Consider the following 16,000-nt stretch of genomic DNA (forward strand, 5'->3'; position numbering starts at 1 on the left):
CAGCACTAGAGATGGAATCCTGTGTGTGAGTATGAATGGGTTGTAAAAGGAAGAGAAGAGCTTTTAGCAACTTTGGGGTTGGCAGAATAAAGGTATATGTGATAACAGGGCATATTGGGGCTTTGCTGAAAGAGGGCAGAGTTAAGTCGGCATGGGCAACCTTAACTGTGAATTTCCTGGTTTTCAGAAGTTTGGTATTTGCTCAACTCAGCGTTCTTCAAGGGGACGACATACTACCAAGGAACCTTTACTCTGCATTGTTGTAGATTTTTGCTATAGAATTCTATTTTCTTTCTAGCTTTCCTAGAAAATTTTTAATACCCATTCTCAGCACCTAATTAGGGTGGCCACCATCTCCACAAACACAGGAAAACAAAAAAGAGGATCATGTAAATCACACAGCACCTCATGGTATAAAGTATTCCTCCCCACTCCATATAAGGTTAGGTTATAGAACCGTGACTCATGCTGGTGAGCACTTTCAAAAACAGTGCATAACATGATAACATACTGTATTTCCTGGATGAAAATATGCTTGAAAGAGAACAGACATGCACACAGAAAAATCATTCTCTTGTACAAGGCATGTTGTCTTAAAGGGAGAAATGCTTTAGATCTTACTCAGATAAAACTCCTATTTTCCTCAATTGTCATGCAATGATCTTCTATGAGGCTATGAAGACATCTAATGAAAGATATTTTATATATACATGCATATGTACACACATAAATACACTATATATTTATGGCTTCTTGGACCAGAGTATATGCCTTCCTATGTGCTTCTACAATGTGTGGTACAACAGGGACTTGATCCTGGTTGGGACCATAGGGCACTACTATAATTCATAATTTTGTTTTGCTTGACCAAGATGCACTATCCTGTCCTGGCAGTCTAACAATATTTAAGGTTTGCAGGTTCCCCACTAGATCTTCAGAAGAGACTGAGACCATCTAAATGAAGGGGACTATACTATATACCCCATTCCTGGTGTAGGGGTCCAAGAGCTCATCCCTACTCTAATTACTTTCAGCCAGAAGAGATGAGCAGCTGTAATAAAAGATCACTGAGATTAAATAGGCACAGCATTAGATTTATCCCCTTGTAAAAATAATCCTCATATATCAAATCTTCAATTATCAGATCATTGTCAAAGAAAACGATCTGTATATTAGAAAGATACTCTCTGTAAGAGGTGGAAGGGGTTCAACTGACCCATGGATAAAAAGCGTATTATTTATATGGACATTGCGATAGACTTTTCTTTTTTGATGTTGTACATCCCCAGCTAATTAAGCCACTCGTGAAATTTTCAATACTGTTCATTTCATGGGTTGAATAAGCCAAGGTTCAATGAGCAAATGGCTCATTACTGAAGTCTTTGATTTTCTGATATCAAATACAACAACATCCATAATGACATTTATTAGTGTAAATCAGATCTTTAGAGCTGAACTAACTTTGTATATTTTTCAGTTAATGGGAGGGGGGAAAATACTTTAAAATAAATGGGATCGTCTAGAACAGTTTTCCCAGACTTTGGGGGAAACTGTACCAGGTTACCACACTAAGGACCAAATCATGCCTCCTCCATAAAAACTACCAGGAAGGCCAAAGATAAAAGGAAACTCCACACGCTTTCTCTCAAAAGATCATCCCAGTGGGAGACTGCGGTTTTCATAGCCAAAGAAGGATAATGGGTGTGGTTCTCTAACTCTATGAGTGTTCCCTGAGATCTGTGGGGAAGTCAATGAAAAGTCATTGCTAGCAGTGGGCTCTGGATCAGGCCCTAACAGCCTGTGGTTAGGATAGAACTTTCCTTGTAGGCACATTATTAAAAATGATCTATTGTTGGCGTTTTGTACCTTCCTCTGAAACATTATGGTGCTAGCCGTTGTCAGAGACAGGATACCAGACAATGCTTCCCTGCCCCCTACTTCTCTTTTCTGGCAACATGGCTTCCTTAGGAGTTGTGTTCTTGTTAACACTTTCTCATCCTTCTGGAAAGGAGGATAGAGTGCAATCAGCTGGGAACGGGAGAGAATGGGTTTTCATGATCATTAGAGATCAGAGGATCAAATTTAATTTCTCTATGCATTTCTAGAGGCGAGCAGGAGGATGATGCCACCTAGAGCAGCATTCCTTTGTTCTCTTCCTTCTAATGGTCATGCCCTCAAAACCTGCATAGCCCCAAATATATCTGAGTACAGGACTACCGTCCATTTGGGAATGGTGGTAGGAGCTGGAAAATGATGGCTTTTGAACTGCCGCTCCCCTTTACTGTGGTTACCAACCAATTCTACGCATTGCTTGTGGGCAATTATTTCTCTCCCCATCTAAAATCATAAGAGATGATTTATTTGTAACCCTCAGTGATACCAGTCAGCCTGTTGTCTTCCATTCAATTGTGCTGCAGTGTAACTTGAAATCCAATCTTGCCCTGATAAGACTGGGTTTTTGAGCAGCCCAAACTCGAAGGTGAGTTCGGATGCACATAGCTGACTGAGAGCTGGCCAGTGGCAGTATAATGGCTCAGCAAAAAAGCCTGTGGTCTATGATGGTGCCTGCAGTACCGGTCACAAAAACCTCCAGCACTAGCACTGATATGTCGTTTGGGAAATACTGGCCTGTAGACAAAGGGAGTAAGTGGAGAATTGCGTAGGCTGATTTCTGCAAGGACTGAACTAACTTCCTTAGCTTCCGGAGCTATTATTACTATTGCACTAGTGAGCTGTTGTGCTACTGTTTTGGCCAGTCACATCTCCTGAACACCAGGCACATTAATATTACATTGCACCTATTTTAAAATGCAGGAAAATCATTTCCATCCACTGGGAAAAAAGAACCTCCAAAATGGGCTGCTGAAAATAATTCAGACTGATTATTAAAAAATGTAAAATGAAATCCTCCTAAAGAGATCAACTCTGGAAAAGTCACTAGCCATGTGGCCAATTATGACATATCCAAATATACACACACATTAGCCAAAATTTTACGAAGAGTATGTCACTTACATCCAAGGTACATCTACCCAACTGAATTTTTAACTTGTTTGTAGTAGTAGTAGATCTTCTCAATTACATTAGGCCCACATCTGTGTCCTGGCAACTCATTGGGTCCTGAAGCAGGGACACAGGACTTGATCTTACATGGTATTGATCACCCCTTATGTCCCACTGACTTCAGTGGGAGTTACGGGCGCTCAACATCACAGAGGATCAAGCTCATAGCTGCAACAGGGCTCACAGGCCTTCTGTATTTAAGTCTGAGTATGGGTGTCTAGTATCGGTATCTGACTGCAAGGCACTCCACCCATTGAAATCAAGGGCAGAACACAGTTCCTCAGGCTACGTCTTCACTACCCGCCTGAATCGGCGGGTAGAAATCGATCTCTCGGGGATCGAATTATCGCGTCTCGTCAGGACGCGACAATCGATCCCCGAATCGACGCTTGTACTCCACCAGCGCAGGTAGGAGTAAGCGCCATCGACGGGGGAGCTGCGGAGGTCGATTTGCCGCCGTCCTCACAGCGGGGTAAGTCGGCTCGGATACGTCGAATTCAGCTACGCTATTCGCGTAGCTGAATTTGCTTATCTTAAATCGACCCCCGCCCCCCCCCCCCCCCCCCCCGTAGTGAGGACGTAGCCTCAATGGGAGCAGAATCAGGCTCGCTGTGAGGGATTTTCAGCATAACTACATGACAACATGAAGCAGCAGTATTTCTGGGCTCTGTTCGGCCCTTATTCAGAGCATGCCTTATCTATGCACTTCCAGCTGTCGGCCCTGTACTACTTTTAATTGAAGAATTAATGAGGAGCATTTTGTGACTGAGAATGTCCTGCAAAACGCAGGGAGAAGGTACAGATTTGTGTCTTCAGATTCAACCAGGAGCCATTGGTAAATGTGAACTCTGTAGTAACTTTTTAAAAAAGCTGGTGAATGGTACCATTGGTTAAACTGCAAAAGTGATAACGATTTCAAGTTAGTAAAAGAGCTGAATTTATACTGCCTACTGCAGTAAACAGATTGGTTACTTTTTAACAGGGCCAGATTAACTCTCCTGTGGGCCCGGGACTATTAGATTTTGTGGGCCCCTGGGGGTTTGGACTGTGGGGAGTGGGCTAAGGGCTGGGGCAGGGGATTGCAGTGCGGGAGAGGTGCAACTCCATCTGGGGGGGTGGGGCCAAGGGATGGGACAGGGGGTTGGGGTGTGGTAGGAGGTTTGGGGTGCAGGCTCCGGGTGGGAGTTTGGGTGCGGGAGGGGGCTCTGGGCTGGGGTAGGGGTGCAGGCTCCGGCTGGCTCCTCGTCGGTAGTGCAGCGGGTCTAAGGCAGGTCCCTGCCTGCCCTGGCTCCGTGCTGCTCTGCCCCCCGAGGTGGCCGGCACGTCCAGCCCCTAGGCAGAGGGGCCAGGCCGCTCTGTGCGGTGCGCGGAGCACGCTGCCCGTGCCCGCAGGCGCTGCCCCCGCAGCTCCGATTGGCCGCGGTTCCTGGCCAATGGGAGCTGCGGAGCCAACGCTGGGGGTGGGGGCAGTGCGCAGAGATTCCCTGAACGCCCCTCTTCTAGGAGCCACAGGGGCACATCGGTGAGCCGGCACTCGCGGCTCCAGCCCCACGGGGGCGGGGTGCTGAGGCTCGGGGACCAGTATCCAGCCCGCAGCGTGGAGACTTGCCACGAGCTGGATGAAAAGAAGCAGCGGGCCGCATCCGGCCTGTAGGGCCCCCCTTAGCCCATGGTCCTGGGCTGCAGCCCCTAAAGCCCCTGCGTTAATCCGGCCCTGCTGTTTAAATGTGTTGTTGATTTTAGAGAACTACAAATGCCAAATTAAAACTCAAAGACAATCTCAGACCCCAGTCCTGCAATTGGAGCTGCACGTGTGCATCCAATTACAGAATCAGAGCCTAACCGTGCAAGGCCATGTTCCAATCAGGTAAGAAGTACCTGACACTCTATGAAAAAATATAGAAGTAGTTAATAAGGTTTAGCTGTCACTGATCTATTTTGCAATTGCTCTTTTCTAAAGTACATCCTGTAAATACCAGGCTACTCAGATACATTTAACAAAAGATTTAATTGTGTCAGTGTATACAAATCAATGCAAACCATTATGAATCTTATCTGCAGCTATCTCTATTGCTCTTTTAATACATATCACATTATGGCCCCAATACAATCATTAATTGGTTTTAGTACGGTATTGCAAACCCTAAGGTTCAAATGTTACAAGTGAGGCCTCAAATAGCATCAGATTGGCTTGAAAATAGCGAGATTTAAACAAACACACAAACACACACACACACACTTGGGGTCTGCCTTCTGATTTCTAAGCCTTTAAGATGCACTTGCTTCACATTTTCAAGCTATTTTTCCTGAAATCGCAAGGGTTGTTTTTTTTTTTTTTTTTTTTAAGCTGAAATTTTCACCTAATCACTTGAGTCCATAAGCTGGAGCTTTAAGGGAAAAAATACTAACTATTGAGAGACTTGTGATAAAATTGCCAGAGTTAGTGAAACTCTATCTAGCCCCACAATACCCCAATATTATCATCATTGACTTCAGTGCTCACAATACTATGACAAGTAGCAGAAGTAAAATATGGGTCAGACATGCAGCAGGTCATGGATACAATAGCACTCAATCAATATACTACCGCTCCAGCCTGAGGGATTTCTGCTTCATTTATCTCATTGTTGGAAATGCTGGTTGATTTGGATCCCCAACAGAAATAAAATGCCTTCACCATCAATACTTAGTGAAGACATCTAACAGCTTTCCCTTGTAGAGGTTAACCTACTGTTCCATTCCAATGGCACTGCAATATTTATACTTCGTTGCTCTGGATCTCAAGGGCCAAATTCATCACTAGTGTAACTCCAAGAAAGTCAATGGAGTTACACTGGGGATATATGTTTCCTACAGCAAACTCTGTAATACTAAGGACTGAAGCTTGTCTGCATTCCAAGGGACCCAGCTATTTATTATTAATAAATACACACGGCTGTGAATATTAGAAATTGCTCACTGCATGAGCTCACCAAAAGTAGACCCCTGCTGTTGATAAGCATCCTTTAGGTAAAGAGAAAAGGTGGCCAATGGGCCCTGTGCTTTGGAATCATACAGTGTTCTTCTTTCCTGTTACATAGTGATGCCCCCATGACTCCATTTTACTTTAGAATGATCTTGTTATTTTTCTCCACCTCTATAAAAGGACAGAAAAAACCAATAAGAGCACAAATGGAGGCCAATAGCGTACGAAGAATGGTCATTAGTTTCCACATGTCAGATGCGATCTAAAAAAAATAAACCTCAGTGTATTCTGTCATTAACCAAAAGACATTTGAAAAGGGCTAGTCTTTAAGAACCAGTCTGTTTTAAGGGTGGTTGTCCATTCATGTATCACTGTGATAGCAGCTGATGCTATAGAACAGATTGTTACACAAGAGGATCAGCTTTTTCAGACAGACACTCTTGTTCTGTCTCCCAAAAACTAGATATTTCATTATTACTAATTTTGTTGGTGAAATATTTCTTGACACATCTGGCTAATGATGTTCCCTAACCCTCATAAAAAGAAGAGGATTAAGATATTAATAGAGCATTTCACTGCAAGTCTTCTTCACGCCTTGAAACACGTATTGTAAATCCTTTCTCTAATAGATTAATTGTATTACATTATTTTTTGCAGGAATACATTATTGCAGAGTTATGCTGCAATATTACTGTTTGGGGTGGCTTCATCATATAATTTTCACAGCAGCTGGAAGTGTAATTAGCATAAAAACCAAACAGCCTCATTAAACATTCCTTTCTTGTAAGACGGGATACATTTAAGGGCCCTTTTCACAAATGTCCCATTAAAGCAATGTGTAGTGCTGGCAAGGGGGTTAGTACAGTCTCAAAAAGCCTTTTGACTCCAGCTAGGCAAAGCCTGGTTCTTAAAGCCAGGAAATATATTATGTAGCAGATTTCAAGAAGGCACAAAGATGCTGCTATAGAGTGGAATAAACATCCATTTTCTTCAGAAACTCCCCTTTGGCAATTCATTCATAAAAATAGACAAATGCTACAATCGTCCTCAGTGTGAAAATCATAGCTGTACACAATTTAGAACTTTTATGATTTTTAGGCCATTTGAAATGCCAAATTTAAAAATGATGCATAATATGCAACTCCAAAACCACAGAAAATAGAGATGGAAAAGACCCAGTACATCATCTTGTACCCATATTGCGAAGCGGGATAATTTATTGCAGTACATTTTTGGATGCTAGTCTATTTGCTTGGTTGAAAATGGTCTTTGATTTTAAAGTCTCCATGGAACGTGGGTCCAACAGGAGTAAACAGGTGAGAGATCCACAGTCTGTCCTTATTCACTCCCATAAAAACAATGGGTAAAATTTTCAAGGGTGGATTCTAAAAAACCCCCCAAACAACCAGTTTTTTGGTTCTGGTCTAATTTTCAAAAGGGGCTGAGCACTTGCAACTGCCAGTGCCATCAGGTGAAATTGTGTGGGTGCTTAACGTCTCTGAAAATCAGTTCCGTCACCTAGCGCCCCAAAATGGAGGCACCCAAAATTAAAGGCCACTTTTGAAAATCTGGGCCATTTCATCCAATGCCTTTGCTTTCTACATCCCTGGAAAGGCTGGAAAAGATCTTGGGTTTCTCGATCCACATTTTAGTTTTCCATGAGTGACTCTAACACTCCACACAGTTCTGACTGCAGAATCAGGGGCTATCTTGGCTGCGTATCACCTGGCTTCAAATATGTTAGCAGAATGTTTTGTACAGACTCTTAAAACGATTAATCAAGAGTGAGGACAGACCCCTTAAACACTGCATTGCACGCTTTTTTCAATCACACACATTAGCCTACACTGCAGAGGAAACTTCAGCAGAATAACTTCTTAAATGCCAATTAAGAATTACATTTAATTTGATTAGATCAGATTTAAGCAAAATAATTAGATGAGAAAGAGTACAGAGAAAGAAACCCACAAAATAACAATGCTTGGTTTTTATGCCAAGGCCACGAGGTACTGGTTTGAAATTACAGGGAAGGAAGGAAGAAGGGAAACAATGTTATAATTAAAATATTAGTACAAGTGTCATAGGTGTTTGAAGTATATGGAGAAATGATGAAGAGACATATTGGCCAGTTGTTATAAGATGAAATTTCAGGGAAAGAGAATGAAACTATATAGTTTATTAAAACTAGGACTGTTATCTTTGTTAACTAGCACAGTGATAGCAGTGCAAATAATATTGTCCAAACTGAATCTGCAAATGTAAAGAAGGAACTCAAGGAGTAAGCATCAACTTTCTCACAGACACTTAGAATTGTAGCCTTCCACAAAGACTACATTTATCATTTTACAACTGGCACTGTGGGATGAGGATCTGTCAGAACCGTGGCAATACTGTCTAGTTACTAGTTAAAGTCTGGAAGATACTGGAATGCAGAGTTCAAAAGATTAGCCAGTTGCAGAGGGGTCTGGTCAGAGGTAACCAACTGTTGGGATAAAGTGAGCTTGATATAGCTTATAAACAATGGTCCCGCTCACTGGGCTGACTTTATTAGTTTCCTACTTGATTCTTATTATCCAATTAAAGCCTTTAAATGTACATATTATTAAGTTAAAAGACACATTGGCCAACTGGATTTTGGGAGACAACTTAAATAATCCAACTGACTTGAATCATATTTTGTAGAACAATTTTTTTCTGGTCTGGAAGACTAAATGCCAAGTTTCAGCAAATGGAAAAAAATAGCAAGTGATCATTTAAATAAAGACTGTATCATAATGCATCCACACAAGGGGGCCAAATTAAGGTAGCACAGGCATAATCCAGCAGAGGAACTTTGTCAGAGGGGAGAAGATTCATTGTCGGCTTCTTTTGCCATCAGTAAGGATTGATTCTGTCATGGAGGTCACAGATTCCGTGACGTCTTCCGCTTCAGTCTGCTGCAGCAGTGGGGCTGAAGCACCTGTAAGCCCCCACTCAGGAGTGCAGGAGCAGTGGCTCCCCAGGGGCCGGAGTAGTGTCGGGGATAGGTCAGCTGCCTGGGGGCCAGAGCAGGAGCAGCAGCCCCCGGGGGCTGGAGGTCAGCCCCCAGCAGGACTCCGATAGTTAATCCCCCCACAGGGTATTTTAAATAAAAAAAAGTCAAGGACAGGCTTCCGTGAATTTTTGTTTATTGCCCTTGACCTGTCTGTGACTTTTACTAAAAATATCTGTGACAAAATCTTAACCTTAGCCATCAGTTAGACTGCTTCTTATAAGTTAAAAGAAACAGCCCCATCAAGTGTTACAATTTTGCCATTTAGAATTTTATTATGTTCCCAGCTATGACTGCCAACTGTATCCAACTGCTGACTGCTGCCAAAGGCCTTCACCCCTCATGGTAATTAAGGTTATAATGCTTTCTGGAGAAGATGAAGCTTTTGATAAATTGTTTAAACTTTATTTTATTTTTTAAAACTTTTATTTGTGCTGTAGTTAAAGTGTGGCCGAGTCTAATTTCATGTTATAACTTTCTAGTGTAGCTCTGCTATAAATATTTATGTTCCAGCCTGGTAACAGTGTCTGTCAAAGAAATTCCAGTAGAAATTTCTACTGTAAAGGGTTTTATATCCCAGCTGTTGAAAATAATTGCTCTGGAAAGAATTACACTTTTCCCCCCTATAACTTGCTGTATGTTGTTTTGAAAATCTCCTCAGAGGTGTTCATTTTAAAACATGAGGTGCACGCAAATCAAATCCCATAGTCATAGATTTCAAGGCCAGAAGGTACCATTGTGATAATCTAATTTGACTTCCTGTATAACACAGGGCACAGAACTTCCCAAAATAATTCCTACAACAGACCTTTTAGGGAAAAAAATATCCAATCTTGATTTAAAAATTGTCAGTGATGGAGAATCCACCACAACTCCTGGTAAATTGTTCCAATGATTAATTACACTCACTTTTAAAAAAGTGATGCCTTATTTCCAGTCTGAATTTGTCTAACTTCAATCTCCAACAATTGAATTACATCACACTGTTCTCTGCTAGATTGAAGAGCCCATTTTTAAATATTTGTTCCCCATGTAGATACTTATGAACCTTAATCAAGTCACCTTTAACCTTCTCTTAGTTAAAACTAAATAGACAGAGCTTTTGGAGTCAATAATAAGGTGTGTTTTCTAATCCTTCAATCATTCTCATTGCTCTTCTGTAAACCCTCTTCAATTTATCACAACCTTTGAACCGTGGAATGGGAAATGTATTCCAGTAATCGGAGCACCAGCGCCAAATTCAGAGGTAAAATAACCTCTCTATTTATAGTCCAGATTCCCCTGTTAATGCATCCAAGGATTGGCCAGTGTTGCACTGGGAGCTCATGTTCATCGGATTACTCACTATGACTCCCAAATCTTTTCAGAATCACTACTTCCCAGGATAGAGTCTACCATACTATCAGTATAGCCCACATTCTTTGTTCCTAGATGTAGACGTTCACATTTAGCCATATTAAAACATGTATGGTTTGCTTGAGCCCAGCTAACCAGATTGCTTTATACCAGTGACTGATCTTCTTCATTATTTATCACTCCCCCAATTTTTGTATCATCTGCAAATGTGTGTGTCATCTGAACTCCTGATCTGGATCCAGCCCTTGATCAAAGAGTATGTTTGGGCCAATCTAATATTTATGCTTACAACAATGAACAATTTTAAAATGTGTTCTCTTTCACATTCACTTTAAATATAGGAAGTGCAATGATGCCCATGGATGGGTTACCTGCAAGGAAAGAACCCTAGACCTCTAGATCAAAAAACATGAACCTCTACTGCTTAGCTAAAGGACCAGGTACATTAGCACAGAGGCAGTAGCAGATTCATAAACTGCTGTGTATGGTCCAGTCACTAGAAGGAGACAAACAGCCACACTGTGTGGGCAGGGATTACAGAAACACATAAACCCTCTTCATCTTTGATTCCCGGAGACACCTTAGCAATGAAGATAGAGACCATGAAATGATAAGCACCACAAGGTGAATATTGGTGTATTGAGATATGCCATGTGTAATAAACATAACTCAAGCTAGGGCTTCTCTAATTATTTAATCCTATCATGAATCAGTTAATAAAACCTTTTCTTTCTAAATAAAGTAACTTTTCTTTATTGTGCTTTTAAACATATATTTTGAGGGATCTCAGCTCTCTGGCTGGGAAGTCTTTGGCATGGAATTTTAAATCTAAATAAATAAAAAATCGGTGTAAGTGATTAGCCTTGGGCACCTCAAACAGAGCCAACTCTTAGTCCTTAAAAATCAGTCCTTTCCTAGGCAAAACTTCCTTTAACCTCAATGGAAGCTAGAGCTGAGTAAGGGGACTTAAGGATTTGGTCCATAACAATCTATCACCAACGTGGAGACTGAAAACATTGGAATCTATTTCTGTAGCTAGAAGAGGCAGAGCAAAATATCTTTTTATAATTAGTGATTTTGTGAAAAGCTGGAGTGGATTCCCCTAGGAGATTAATGGCATTTTTTTTAAAGTCACATTTATCAATGCACCAGAGACAGATAACCTATAATAGGAAGTTACTTACTGGTTCTCATTATGCCATTTCGTGTGTTTGTCTTTTGATTTACTAGAAAAATTAAAGGGATCACCCTTGTGAGATTCAAGGCATCAGACACTAGATCAGTCTCTCTTATCATCAATGGAGACTTAACTTGTGGTGGCTTTCCTGTTATGTGTCTACCTTTATTCTACAAAAAAGAGAGGGAAATATATAATTTTTACTGTGTTTTTATTCTGTGTGGTTACTAAAATGTTTTAGTAATTGGGTTTCAAAAGAGCTATGAGAGTCTCACAGAAATTGTGCTACAGAGAACTACAGCGATGACTGATAGAACACGAAGGGCAGGCCATTTGTTTTGCAAAATCATGTCACTTTGACAACTGTCAAGCCAAAAAGATAGTCACTCAGAGCAACACAGCCACTTATTCCAATTCATTTGTCTCTGCCTGTCAGACCAGGCAGAAGTTGTAAAGCCATGTAGTTGAAGAGTGGTTTTAGGCGCTCACCCTGCAAACCCTAACTTGTGAAATTACCTCACACTCATGTGAGAATTCCCTCTTAAATGCTGCTTGTTGGTGAGTAAGGACCACTGACACAAGTAAGGGCCTGGAGGATCACAGTGCACAGTTAAATCCTGTCTACACTATAAACTTTCACCGTGTTGTAGACAGGGGAGGGGTCAAGTGTGAGATCCCTGTTGGCACCTTGAAGTGTGAGATCCATAGCATTCTGTTTCTGGGTCTATCTTCATAAAGAGGCCTGAGGTGAAAATTTTTATTTTGCCACTGCCATCTCAAAATCATCATAGGGGCAGTGGGGAGAAGGTTCATAGATACAAAATGGAGAAGGGTCTGAGTTCAAATCCAGATCCACGCTTCCCCAAAGTTAGTGTTTGGATCTGGGGTATTGGCTCAGCCCTCTCTCTGATACGAAAACATGCTTTTGCAATTTTCAATACCTTTTTATAAAAAATGTCCAAGAGTGGGAATCTGAGAAAGGCATGGAGAAAGGAGAGCCTTGTTTGTCTCAAGAAGGGATACTGGTCATTCCAGTCCAGTGGAATGAAGAATTTGTTATCATATCAGTTATATAAAAGTAAAATTGTCTTAACTGCTTTTTCCCAGTTATTATTTTAATTCTTCATTATTTGTAAAAACCTTTACAACATTTGAAAGTAACTGCATTCTCCACTGATGTTCTCTCTTGATTTTACCAGTTACTCTGACCTCTCTACCTCTATGTTTCTCGTAGAACAGAAGCCAACATGACTTCATTTGGTTTACTTTCTTTTTCTGAGCTTCGCTAATATCAGAGGTTGCGTACCCAGCTCTGGCAAGCTTTGGCCCTTCAAAATTGTTCCATTGTTTTTTAATGCATCACACAAAAATGGGATTTTTAAAAAAATGCCCAGAACAAAGTGATAAATCTTTTTAGAATTTGGAGGACATTTCCAACAAAGTTATAATATTTTTAAGTTGATCACTTTTTGTGCCTACATTACTTATTAATGACTCTGTACTGTTTTCAGCCCATTTGAACAAACAATTTAAAAACAGTCAACCAACGCATGTTTATTACCTGCAGAAGTGTGTTTGAACTTTTCACTCTTCTTCTTCCTCCATTTCCACGGCTTGAAAATCCTTCCTATATTGGCAAACTTACTTCTTCGCCTGATTGGAGGAGTGTGGGTGCCTGGTACTAGAGAGTCTGAACGCATTGCAGCCAGTCTTTCCACTTCGTCAGCTATTTTTCCCCCAAGAGGAAGAGGAGGAGAAGAAAAAGAAGGACATGTTGTTAACATCGTGTAGAACCACACAGATGGTCAACATTTTCATGGTTACGGATAACAGTCAAATAATGTGACAAAGGTTTTGTTTATTTAATCCTTTAAATGGAATCCAAGTCCTGTTACAAAGGTCAATATTAATAATATTAACAACAAATTAATTGGAGTAGATGCTTTGGTTTTGAGTAATCCCTCATCCAGCCAGTATTGGCTAAGGAGCTTGAGAGAGATTTTTCTCTAGGGAGACTACAAAAGCATTGATTATTTTTGGTGGTGTTTCCATTCACAGTTTTGATGTTTATCAGGGACAGAAAGAAAGAGGAGCAAAGGAACAACAAATTACTGTTTTAAGAGAAATATTGCAGCTCTTTACCACAATGTATGTGAAAGATTATTTGATAAGTAGTAAGGACTAAAAATTCCTTGGGGGCCATTACTGCCTCAGTTAACATGAATTTCCTAGCATGGTAACAATTTGCACTGAGTTTGTTGTGTTAAAGTATTTCTAATGAAGATTTTCAGAAGTTGAATAGTTGCAACAAGTAATCTTTATGTTGGTCAAAACTTAAAAAAAAAAAAAAAATCTAAACTGCACCCACAACACATGCAAGTGAGTGCAAAAGAGTCAACTGTGCGTGCAGCATTATACTGTTTTTGGTGCAAGACAATTAATCATATTTGCAAATTTTGGGGATTTTTTCATGCATAGTTATATGTAGGGGACACCCCCCCTCACTTTTACAGGCAAAAACTTTATGCTGGTATTTTTGAAAATTAATACATTTGTGATCAAATTATCAGTATTTCACTAAAATTAGAGATGGATCTGAACCACATAGATCAGATCTAAACCTCCTCAAAGTTTAAGGGCATTTGATTCAGGCTCCTTTTAAAATAAAATAAACCAAGCAGAATAAACTGCAATCAAATGTGCTTCGCCAATATGAAAGGTGAAGTAACGGTTTCCCATCCTTCTGCCATTTTGCCCCTCTGCCTCCCACTATGTTCCCCCAAGTTCTATAGTGCCTCAGTGGAAAGAGCAGAGCTTGGTCTTTCCCTCCATTTATGCTCTATAAAATACAACCAGAGACCTGGATTTATGTCTCCCAGTCTAACTATAATTCCCATTAGCAGTTTTAAAAAGACAAAAACAGTAGAACTATTCAATATCAACAAACTAAGAGCCAACCCAGGTTCTACAATCTGGCTGAGCTCTGCTCCACACAGGGTGGGTGGAGGAGAAGATGGCTTCACAATTCCTTTATTCCCATGATTCTGGGATCTGCAGCCAAGTGCCTCAAATGCCATTTAGAGCAACTCAGTCCAATCTGTCTTTTCCCCATCCAAACGGCTCCCAATCCCAGTCTGTTTGCTCAGACAGTGACAGTCTCCTCCCACCCACCCTGCTCCACATCAAATCTAAGTTTTCCCTCATCCCCACTAACACTCGACCCTCTCCATTTTCCCCCGGCTCTGTGTCCCAATCTATTTCCGACACTGCTGACTCTCCTTCCCCCTCTTTACCCCCCCAGTCCAGCTCTTGTCCCCTTCTTCATACAAGTAAGGCTGTTTTCTCCTCCATGCTGCTGGGGTAATCAGTGGGGAATGGGGGACAGGGAGTAATTGAGAGGACAGGAGACACAGGTTCCCTGCGGTCAGTTCCTGTGTATGGTGCCACCACAATCCCCTGCATCTGGGAGCAGCAATTGTAGGCAAAGTCCTGCTCAGCCCCTGCAGCTCTGGACTGGAGCACACTCAGTTGCTCTGTAGGGATGGTACACATGCAGTCCAAGTCGTCAGGTAGAAGCTGTGAGGGGATGGAACATGCTCAGTGCTGACAGAATCTCTGTAGATTTTAGCTGTCAAATTCTAATAATAATATAACAATTCTAATATTCTAATAGTATTTTCTTCTAAAATCTTCTTCCTAGAAATGCCTGAATGGCTTTCGTTTAAATTTTCCGAAGGGTGCGATGGGGGGAGGGAGGGAAGAAAAAGGGAAGATACAGCCTGAGGCAGACAGCCACCATGGAAAATTTCAGCCCAAATAGTTAAAATCTGGCAAAGTTATAAGCAACTGGAAACAGAGTCTTGTAATAAAAGCAACCTTAAGTACAGGTGGTGCTATCTATATATTCAAATATGCCTATATACACAGACTTCCCACCTAGATATTTTGAAGGATATGGTAGGTGGGGAGCTATTTTTCTTTTTGAAATATACAGAACAAATTTCCTTTTAGCTACAAACACAGCTTGTTTTTCTACCCTAATTAAATGAATCAGTCGGGGGGGGGGGGGGGGCACACAGGCATTTCAATTACAGGGAAAAAAATAGCTCACAAACTTGAACTAGCTTTCCAAGACTCCCAAAATAGTTTGAAAGTTTCAAACTCCAAACTCCATGACATTTTCTAATCTCCAGCTCTCAGTCTACATTTCTTTTTTTTTTTTTCTACTGAAGCACATAAGTTTAATCAATTTATTGTGAAAAAAATAAGTCACTGATTCTTTTTTTAAAAAAAAAATCTCATCGAGTATAAAATGTGACACATCTGTTAAAATATGTTCCTCATTACACCACTGAGCTATTATAACAAAAGCCCAAGTGGGGGAAAAAAATTGGAGTTAGGCGTATGT

At 41.0% G+C, this 16,000-nt stretch overlaps 1 protein-coding gene across 1 annotated transcript in view; it reads right to left on the minus strand.

Moving 5' to 3' along the window:
• PHACTR1 (phosphatase and actin regulator 1) overlaps positions 1-13,307 on the minus strand; it is a 169,490-nt gene extending 156,183 nt beyond the window's left edge. The window contains exon 1 of the mRNA XM_065398332.1: positions 13,154-13,307. Within this exon, the coding sequence (XP_065254404.1) occupies positions 13,154-13,292 (139 nt within the window). The 5' untranslated portion in view covers positions 13,293-13,307. The remainder of the gene's footprint in view (positions 1-13,153) is intronic.
• Positions 13,308-16,000: the final 2,693 nt, after the last annotated feature.

Source organism: Emys orbicularis, chromosome 2 (assembly GCF_028017835.1).
Source record: "Emys orbicularis isolate rEmyOrb1 chromosome 2, rEmyOrb1.hap1, whole genome shotgun sequence".
Taxonomy (NCBI): Eukaryota; Metazoa; Chordata; order Testudines; family Emydidae; genus Emys; species Emys orbicularis.